This window comes from Natrix helvetica (assembly GCF_964273705.1).
Source record: "Natrix helvetica genome assembly, chromosome: 1".
NCBI lineage: Eukaryota > Metazoa > Chordata > Lepidosauria > Squamata > Natricidae > Natrix > Natrix helvetica.
Genome location: NC_138548.1, coordinates 81,828,854 through 81,839,941, shown reverse-complemented (window position 1 = coordinate 81,839,941; position 11,088 = coordinate 81,828,854). Strand labels below are relative to the sequence as shown.

At 43.7% G+C, this 11,088-nt stretch overlaps 1 protein-coding gene across 1 annotated transcript in view; it reads right to left on the bottom strand.

Moving 5' to 3' along the window:
* Positions 1 to 10,551: 10,551 nt before the first annotated feature.
* LOC309384709 (astacin-like metalloendopeptidase) overlaps positions 10,552 to 11,088 on the bottom strand; it is a 35,962-nt gene continuing 35,425 nt past the window's right edge. Inside the window, exon 11 of the mRNA XM_081938450.1 lies at positions 10,552 to 11,042. Within this exon, the coding sequence (XP_081794576.1) occupies positions 10,815 to 11,042 (228 nt within the window). The 3' untranslated portion in view covers positions 10,552 to 10,814. The remainder of the gene's footprint in view (positions 11,043 to 11,088) is intronic.

Sequence of the window (11,088 nt, the reverse complement as noted above, 5' to 3'; positions counted from 1 at the left end):
CACATGTGCGCTAGTGAAGTGAGCATTCGTGTGCAAAATTGCATGAGCACCAAACTGGAAGTAATGCCAGCAGCAACCCACTCCTGGCCATAACACAAATAAAGTCTTACATCTAATTGTCTGTGGAAGGTGTCTCTGCTCATCTGTAGAGTTTTTCAAGCAATAATGTACATTCCTTATCTATTGCCATAGGATGAATGGCACTGATTAGATGTGGGAGAAAGATTGAAGGCAAAACAAGAAGAGGTTTTGGAGAGGTAATCCAGGAGACCTTGGAGGACAGAGAGGCCTGGTGTGCTGTGGTCCCTGGGGTTGCAGGGAGTCAAGCACAACTACAGCAACAACGAATTATTTGAAATCTAGAAGAGCCTGTGATCTCTAATCTCTCTCTGCCTATCAGTAGGTTAATCATTTCTCTCCTGTTGTCTCTTCAAACCTACTCAACCCTCAGGGCAAACCATAGAGACACCTGTCTCATCCCACCTCTGTTATTATCCACTCCAACCTCTCATGCTAATATTAAGGTACAGTTTGCAACCGAAACTTTATGCTATTCTTTCTGTTATCAAAACATGGGAAAATGTACATGCACCAGCATATCTACAGAGAGATTAAAAACAGATGATTTTAAGGAGAGGCTGTCTCTAACAACCAAATGTTGGGGAGTTGGTGCTTCCCGACTACATGCAATTGCTGCTATCTTTAGTGTTAGATATTAACATATATCGCGGCAAGTCTCCTCTCTGGTCCGCCGCTATGGCGGGAAACAGGTATCGCTCTGATTGGTCGAGAGGCGTACCCGATCCCTATAAAAGGGGAACCCTCAGACCACAGACCAAGCTGGATCACTACTACTACTAATAAAGAGCTGTTAAGTCACTACGTGTCCGGAGTCTGTTCTCTCGTTGCCCGAATCCAACATTGGCAACGAAGGTGGGATCGAGAGACAGATAGGACGAAGAAGCTACCTCCAGGATCCCAGGATCCGATCCAGCCCAGGAATTCAGCAGAAATTCCGGCAGCCATCTCAGACCATCGCAGCGCGGCAAATTCAACCCAGAGAAGATGGCGATGCACACTCCTCCTGCTCCGTTTGACCCGATGAACGACCAATGGGTGGCATACATGATTCGTTTCGAGTGTTTTCTCAAAACGAACGAATACACGGGAATAACCGATTCCCGAAAGAAGAACATTTTCCTCAGCTACTGTGGGCGAGAAGTTTTCAACACGGCCAGGGACCTCTCCGAGCCTACTCCGATACAAGCGGTATCATGGGCGGCGCTACAACAGACTCTGCAAACCCATTACGCGCCAAAACCTTCCCGCCACGTTTGCCGCCAGGAATTCAACACACGGAACCAGAAGGCGGGAGAATCAATCAACCAATATGTTGCAGCCCTACGTAAAGCAGCAACTCACTGTGAGTTCAGGGATCTGGACGAGCATATCCTGGCAAGACTTGTTTGTGGGTTAAGGGACATTTCGCTACAAAAAAGGTTGTTGGCAAACCCAAATTTAACCCTACAAATAGCGCTGAACGAAGCAAGGGCGTCCGAATCAGCGGAAAGATCATCGGAAACCATACAACGCGGGTTCAACGCGAGCCAGCCAGCACCCAGACACGCCAGAGTACACTACGAGGACGCCAATCCAGACTACGAGGATCCCGAGTTCGAGGAAAGTCACCTGATGCGGAGCAGTCACATGAGGCCTGGGGGGAGGTCTGGATTCCGCTTGCCACCCTGCGCAAACTGCGGAGGGAACCACCCCCGGTCTACCTGTTGGTTCAGCAACGTTGTTTATTCGCACTGCGACAAACTTGGGCACATCGCACGAGTGTGCCGGAGCGAAGTCCCTGCCTCCTCACGGCAGCCTCCAATGTACCGCCAACAGAAGTCCAACCCAGGGACTTGGCGAAATCAAAAAGGGCGCCCAGAGAGAAACACACGAGAGTTTACCCAGAGAGACAATTCCCATAGAGCTGAAAGGGCGTATTCCCAGAGCTGAGAGCTGAGAGAGCGTTCTACCAGGACGCTCAACGAGAGTATTGCCAGGATACCGATGCAGAGATAGAGTTGACCCAGAGAGAGGAATTGCGAACCTATCTCACCACAATAAGTCAGGTCCGCACCAAGCGGCCTAAAAAGCTGAAAGTCACAGTCCTCCTGGAGGGCTCTCCTTGCGAGCTGGAAGTTGACACAGGATCATCCCTGATGATAATTTCATGGGCCTCCATGAAAAAGGCTATCCCTAGCCTCAAAAAGAGCCAATTACGTGCACCAGACATCCTGCTACGAGACTACCAGGGGAACCGAGTCCCCATCGTGGGCCAAGGCACGTTCCAGATTCGTTTCAAGGACATCGTAGCCCAGCTGCCTGTAACCATCACCAGCGCGCCGTTACAGAACCTTCTAGGATTAGATTGGTTTGAAGCCTTGGGGTTAGAAGTCACCGGGGTCAACGCCGTGGAGAACAGCAGCGCCGAACAGATTTTTAAGGAGTTCGAGGATGTGTTCAGCCCCGGTCTTCGTAAGTATGTGGGTAAACCTATCTCATTCAATTTAGACCCCAAAGTGGCGCCAATCCGACTTAAACCGAGACGAGTGCCTTTTGCACTCCGCCCAAAAATAGATAAGGAAATCGACAAGTTAGTAGAGCAAGGAATCCTTGAGCCGGTGGATCACGCGCGCTGGGAAACTCCCATTGTGACCCCAGTTAAACCAGACGGGTCAGTCCACATCTGCGCGGACTATAAATGCACAATTAATGTCGCGCTACAACAAAGCGCATATCCTGTGCCAGTAGTCCATCACTTATTGCACTCGTTGGGGCCAGGAAAGATATTTGCTAAACTAGACATGGCACAAGCTTACCAGCAATTGCCTGTGGATAGTGCCACAGCGGAGGCCCAAACTATAGTGACGCACAGAGGAGCATTCAAATGCAACCGGCTACAATTCGGTGTAAGTATTGCTCCAGGTCTGTTCCAGAGCGTCATGGAACGGCTTTTGCAAGGGATACCGGGAGTCGTCCCCTATTTCGACGACATCTTGGTGTCCGCTGCAAACGAGGAGCAACTATTAAAAAGAGTCAGAACTGTTTTGGCCAGAATCAGAGAGAAGGGTCTCCGCCTCAAAAAAGAGAAATGCCAAATTAACGTGCCTAGTGTAGAATTCCTGGGATATAGAATTGATGGTCAGGGAATACACCCCACTTCAAAGAAAATTAAGGAGATCCAGGACGCCCCCACACCACGAAATCAGACCGAGTTGCAGGCCTTCCTCGGACTACTTAATTTCTACAGCGTTTTCCTGAAACAGAAGGCGACCGTTGCTGAACCACTACATCGACTACTCCAAAGGAACGCAACATGGAGATGGGGATGATCCGAAGCAGCAGCTTTTGCTGCAGTCAAGCGCCTGCTCACCACCGACTCGCTGCTAGTGCAATACAGTCAAACGCTACCACTGGTATTGACCTGTGATGCATCCCCATTCGGCGTCGGCGCAGTCCTCAGCCACAGGATGCCCAATGGGAACGAAGCACCCATCGCTTTTTACTCCAGGACTCTTTCATCAGCCGAGAGGAATTACAGCCAGATGGACAGGGAAGCGTTAGCTGCTGTGGCTGGAGTAAAACGTTTCCACGAATACCTCTACGGCCGCGATTTCGAACTGATTACTGATCATAAACCGCTGTTGGGACTTTTGGCGGGAAACCGCCCCACACCAGTCTCCCTTTCTCCACGCATGACCAGGTGGACTGTTTTCCTGGCCGCGTACTCATACAAGCTGATACATCGACCGGGCTCCACTCTAGGACATGCAGACGCACTCAGCCGTTGCCCACTTCCGGATCTCTTGCCAGACCCCACTCCCGAGGTACCGGTGCTGCTAATTGACTGTTTGGACTCAGGACCGGTTTCTTCTTGTGACGTTGCCAGATTCTCTGCTAGGGACAATATAATAAAGCAAGTTCAAACCTGGGTTTGGAGGGGGTGGCCGAAGGGAAACGTGGGCCCGGAATTCAAATTATTTTGGGCAAAACGGGATGAACTTTCCATGTTGCAAGGTTGTTTATTGTGGGGGGATCGAGTTGTTATTCCTTATGCGCTACGTAGAAATGTATTAGAAGCGTTACATGTGGGACACCCGGGGATCGTTAGGATGAAGGCGTTAGCAAGAAGTTACGTTTGGTGGCCAAACATGGACAAAGAAATAGAGGAATGGGTGGCCACTTGTGATCCATGCCAGGAATCGAGACCAGCACCCCCCGGAAGCACCCGCTACAGAATGGGAGAAGCCAAAAGCACCCTGGTCGCGAATACACATCGATTTCGCAGGGCCAGTCCAAGGTCAGACTTTCCTTATAGTTGTGGATGCATACTCCAAATGGCTAGAAGTAGTCCTAATGACTTCAACCACGGCAGAGGCAGTCATTAAGGTACTACGGCGACTTTTCGCCACTCATGGCCTGCCCGACCTCCTGGTCTCCGATAACGGGCCCCAGTTCACGGCCATGCAATTTGAAACGTACTTAGCTGGTCAGGGAATTCGGCATGCCCTCGTCGCACCATTCCATCCGGCGTCAAACGGACAGGCGGAGAGAATGGTGCGATCCGCGAAAGAGGCCCTCGCTAGGATGGGTCCAGGTGATTGGCAAACACGCATTGACCATTACCTCCTAATTCAGCATATCACCCCCAGCGCAACGACGGGTAGGAGCCCCGCTGAACTTCTCATGGGCCGCCGTCTACGGTCTCACCTGGACCGTCTTCACCCAAATTACTCTGCCACATCGCCCCCAGACTCCACAAGCAAAATTCGGAATTTTAGCATAGGGGATTCAGTATACGCCCACAACTATGCAGGGGGAACATTGTGGATACCAGCAAGGGTCATTGGCATCACGGGTCCACGATCATATCTGCTAGAGCTGGAAGATGGACGGAATTGGAAACGGCACATCGACCAACTACGGGGTCGCCTGACACACTCAGACCTACGAGCCAAGGACGAAAACTTTCTGCCAGCACAAAGTCAGCCACCCGAGAGCCCAAACACAGAAAATCACGACACCTGCGAGCCCAGGATAGAACAAGAGGTCGAATGCGAAACAGAACAACACCAAAGCAAGGAAAGCCTGCAGACCCCCGGAAGCGAAGCAGAAAAAGCAACCGATCCTGCAACCACTCCCGATCAACCTGAACTGCGGCGTTCCACCCGTGTGAGGCAAACACCTACTTATCTCAAGGACTACGTAACTAACCGGAATGCTCCATCTAAGAGGGGAGGGGTGTTAGATATTAACATATATCGCGGCAAGTCTCCTCTCTGGTCCGCCGCTACGGCGGGAAACAGGTATCGCTCTGATTGGTCGAGAGGCGTACCCGATCCCTATAAAAGGGGAACCCTCAGACCACAGACCAAGCTGGATCACTACTACTACTAATAAAGAGCTGTTAAGTCACTACGTGTCCGGAGTCTGTTCTCTCGTTGCCCGAATCCAACATTTAGGACATGAGAATTTAAGAAATAATCTACCTTTTTAAAAATTTTCATTTTCACAATTTCTGTCTGGGCTCAGTCTGAAGGGCAAGCAATTTCCGAAGCTTTTAGTGGTCCCTCCATTACTATATATTTGGACAGAAAATCCATCTAAAATTGAATTGCAAAGGTGTGCAGAATGAGGAAAAGTTCAGTTACCACAATTGCTCCTGCTAAGAACATTTGCTTTTAGGTATCATTTGTCTTCTGCTGCCACCAAGAGGTGGTAAGTGGCTATAAACCACCTAACATTTGCTTTTTAGTAAGTTGATAACTTACCTGAGTTGCTGAAATGACAGAAAATCTTCTGGCACTTTGAAAATTAAGACATGTACCATAGCATAGTTTTGGGTTGTACTTCATCAGTACAAAGTTGTACTGAAGTTGAGCTGAAGTGAGCTTATCCGTCAAGAATGTTAGTAACATTTAAAGAATTGAAATCAAAGAAATCTTACACAACACTATATAAAATCCCTGATATAAAATTCTTCTAAAATATATTGAGACAAATGTGTGTGTGTCTGTCTGTGTCTGTTTAATACAAGTTTAGGTATAGATCCGTGATGGCGAACCTATGGCACGCATGCCATAGGTGGCACACAGAGCCCTCTCTGTGGGCATGCGAGCTGTTGCCCCAGCTCAGTTCCATTGTGCATGTGTGCACGCTTTCCACCAGCCAGCTGGTTTTCAGGTTTCTGCCATGCATGTGTGTGAGGGCGTGGCATATGCAGGAGATATGTGAGAGCGGGGTGTCATGCGTGGGGATGCACATGGGGGGTAGGGGAACTTGGGGTCATGCACGGGGGCGGGGAATGTGGGGGGCTTGTGCATGCATTGCATTATAGGTGCACTTGTGCACAAACATTTGGCACGTGGCAACAAAAAGCTAGCCATCACTGATATAGATTTTAGATATCTTATACTATAAAAAGTATAATGACAAATGATTAATTAAAATTAGTAAAGCTCACAGTACCTAATTGAGGTTCTCCGCTACAAAACCCTGTGGAAGAGCACCATTTTTATAGCTTTCCTTAATGTCTATAGGAAGGCAAGCTTTTTTACAGTGAGGAATTTTCAAGCTATCCTTAACCCTGCATGTTACCCCAATATCTCAAATTTGGGCACCCCACCATGCTGTTCCCCACTAGCACATACTGAGTAGGCAGATTGCCATAAGGAGGAGATAAACTAAAGATAGCTGCAGATTAAACCCATAATAACTTTATAGATAACAACTGGAATCTGGAATTGGGCCAGGAAGCCTACCAACAATCATCGCAACTCCCTAAAGATAGGTGTTATTCTGAGAAAGCTCTTAGTATCAATTAGCAGATGTGAAACTACATTTTGTTCCAGCTGTGGCTTCCAGGTTGTGTTCAAGAGCTGAACCATTTAATGCAAATTGCTGTAGCCATTTTATTTTGAATGATTCACAAACAATGCTAAATCTCCTTAAATGGCATGCTATTAATCAAAGTGTTTCTAAATGGTATTGAACAGCTTGTAATCAAACTACTTCCACCTATACAGATGTCCATTTGGGAGAAAATATTGGATATGAATATTTAAAACTGCTTATCTTTAGAATTGAAGATGTATTTATATTAATCCCAAAGTGTGTGTGTGTGTGTGTGTACTTGCTTTTGTGTGGTTTCTGTTTTTAGAGATTTTTCCTCTGGTTGTTGAACATTGTAAACTAAATAAAAATTTAAAATTTAAAAAAAGATGAAGACACTTTTATATTATTGCAGTTAATGCTATTAATAATACCCTGGTGATTATGAATATTGTTGAGCAATGCATAGCTTTTTCTTTCTTAGCTGGAAATAAATATTCATAAATGTATTTCTTACTATGTTTAGTATTTAATTGGATTGCTATTACATTCATTAGAATGCTAATAATTAAACTTTGCTGAAGAAACACCTCTCAAGCCATTCTAAAGATAAAACCAGAAAATAAAAATATCTAGCAAATGATTAAAAGGCAATTTCTATTTCTACTCAGAAGATTCATATATTATTTACAGCTACTAGTAAATCTTCCATTTCTCTGGTGTTAATTTTCCAAGCTGAACTCATGCCACCAATAATCAATGAGATCTAACTTCACATGTTGTTTTTAAAAATGCATTTCTACCATCCTTAGGTTTTTTTTGGGCCTTGTATGCACGCTCCTCTTCCAAAAAAGCAATGTGCATCTAGTGAGATCATGGGGCGATACTTTAATTTCTGTCTATTTCGGTGTCCCTCTGTTACTCACACAGACAAGCTTGTTGCATAGTTCCTTCTATCATTCTGTTGGGTCTCATAGCTAATACCTGCAGCGAATGGAAATACTGTTTTGTTTCTATAAAATAAGCATGGGTTTTGTTGTGTGCCTTTTCACATATTTTTATACTACCGTAGTTTAATAGTAATAGTAGTAGCAATAATAATATAGTTTGCTATTTGAAAAATTTAATATGTTTTTTAAAGCTGATTTAATTTCAGTCATTTTAAGATAGTGTTTTTAAAGATAATAGAGTTGAACAAAATGAATGCTTTTTTTTTAAAAAAAAATCTTACTCCAGACTTGGAACTTACATACAATACAATACAATAGTAGAGTTGGAAGGGACCTTGGAGGTCTTCTAGTTCAACCCCCTGCCTAGGCAGGAAACCCTATACCGTTTCAGACAAATGGCTATCCAACATCTTCTTAAAGACTTCCAGTGTTGGGGCATTCACAACTTCTGGAGGCAAGCTGTTCCACTGATTAATTGTTCTGTCAGGAAATTTCTCTTCAGTTCTAAGTTGCTTCTCTCCTTGATTAGTTTCCACCCATTGCTTCTTGTTCTACCCTCAGGTGCCTTGGAGAATAGTTTGACTCCCTCTTCTTTCTGGCAACCCCTGAGATATTGGAACACTGCTATCATGTCTCCCTAGTCCTTCTTTTCATTAAACTAGACATACCCAGTTCATACATGATTAATTATGGATGCATAGAAAAGAGGAGAGGCATTTACAATACAATACAATACAATAGTAGAGTTGGAAGGGACCTTGGAGGTCTTCTAGTCCAACCTCCTGCCTAGGCAGGAAACCCTATACCGTTTCAGACAAATGGCTATCCAACATCTTCTTAAAGACTTCCAGTGTTGGGGCATTCACAACTTCTGGAGGCAAGCTGTTCCACTGATTAATTGTTCTAACTGTCAAGAAATTTCTCCTCAGTTCTAAGTTGCTTTTCTCCTTGATTAGTTTCCACCCATTGCTTCTTGTTCTGCCCTCAAGTTCTTTGGAGAATAGTTTGACTCCCTCTTCTTTGTGGCAACCCCTGAGATATTGGAACACTGCTATCTTGTCTCCCCTAGTCCTTCTTTCTATTAAACTAGACATACCCAGTTCCTGCAACCGTTCTTCATATGTTTTAGTCTCCAGTCCCCTAATCATCTTTGTTGCTCTAAATAATATTTTAAAATATTATTCTTCAGTGTTGGAAAGAAAGTGCAATCCCAGATTTATAACTTTATATTTCTGATAATTCTGCAAATGGGGTGAAAACATGGCTATGTAACTTTGCGATGGGGGTGGTTGGGCTCATGAGAATCCCCATATACACTGTATGTATCAACAACTACTTACTTTCTTATCTTGGAACTCTCCGTCTTTTGAAATGTTATAATGTTGCTTTATATTTTTAATTTTTGTAATCTTAAATTATTCTGTTTTATAATACTTAGTTTTATTGCTTAAATGTACACCACCCATAGCCAGGCTCTGGGGAAGATTGGTGGTTAAGAAGTATGAAATTTAAATACATAAATAAATAATTTATTAAAATGAATTATCAGTGCAAATGAAAGACTTTAAAACTATTCCACATAATCAGATTTGAATGCTCTGTCTAAAACTTTGGCTAAATTATTTCTTACATGCAACGAAATATGCTTTCACTCATGTGAAAAATTTCCATTTTTTCTCCTAATATTCATTCATTCATTTTCTATAGCTGCTCATTTTAGTCAAGTGACTCTTGACAGCTTACAATTCTAAAAGTATAAAACAATTCAAAACATCCAAAAGAAAAAATACATACAGCATCCAAGATCATTAGCCAACCAATAGTAAAGCGAAGAAATTAGGCCCTTAACATATTCAGTGCCCCAGAGCTGGGTACCCAGCCAGATTATTAAAGTTTTATGGAAGACTAACAAGGTTAGGGGCCATTCTAATTCCTCAGGAGAGAATATGCCACATAACAGAGAAGGTCTGTCTTCTACTTCCCACCAGTCAACATACTTTGGCTGACAGGATCTGCAGTATGCCCAGTCTGCTAGATTGAAGTAGACTGGTAGAGATTCTTGAAGAAAGACAATTTTTAAAAATTATTTTTCCATCCAGGGATAAATGTCTTTTACTATGCAAAGGGATAGAGCAAAATAGTGGGAGAGTGATGGACAGGTTCTGTTGAGGGCAGCTTTGGGAATGACGTATCAGGCACTAAGGGGTACAGGAGACAGAGAGATGAAAAGAAACAAGGTTAGAGAAGGCAGGAAGAAAAGTTTGTTCTCACTCTTCCTCCTTCCCTCTCTCTCTTTTTCCCATCCCCCCTTTCTATCCTTCTAGCAGTTGAAAGCCTCTGCTTTTTAGGATCAACCATCAACAGTAAAGCAATAGGCAATCTAGAAATGTGCCATAGACTCTCACTTGATAGAGTAGCCACAAAGGCCTGGAAAAGATAGTCAAATTTTACCATGTGTCAATGCCTACAAAAAATCAGAACTGTCAAGCCATGGCTTTCTATGGAATTGAAATTCCAGGATGTCCACCAGAAGGAGATGAAGTCATGCTCTCCTGCCATTTCCCCCCTGAAAATGGTTTTGTGGACATGCAGTCTTCAGCCGAGTAGCAATACTGAGTCTTGAGATAAATAACCCTTGAAAGATTTGCTGTCCATGACTTTATTCAAATACTTTTAAAGCTATTCAAATTAGGAGCTATCACCATTTCTTGTGTTGATCAATTTCACAAGTTAAATATAATAAAATGTGTGGTCTTTCTTTTAATAAGCTTTGCATAAATAAACTCTTGAAATTGTTTTAAATTAATGTTATCTATTCAGCCATTTAATCTCTAATGTTTTGCAAGCACAGAATAGAACAAAAGTTCTGATTACATAAGTAATTCAATTATTTATTAAGCTAATTATGTAGCATACAGTATTTGATAATTTTTCATAACACACCCCACACACTGATGTTCAGAAATTCTAGATGTTTTATTTAATTGAATAGTCCATCTTGAATCCAGAAAGCTGAAAAGCAAAGTCCGTGTAAAACTCTAGACGAAGAAAGTTTCCAGTAGAAGTATAAGGAGGAACTTCCATTTTTCCACAGAAAGTGCCAATAAGCGAAGAACTGCTTTGACTGCCATCATAAAGCACAAGTCTGTCGTATCTGCAGCCATCCATGTTTTCCAGTTCAAAAGAGGTCATGGTCAAAGATATCTGAGGAATCCAGAAAAAGGTACACTTTTTGTGTGTGTGTGTGTAT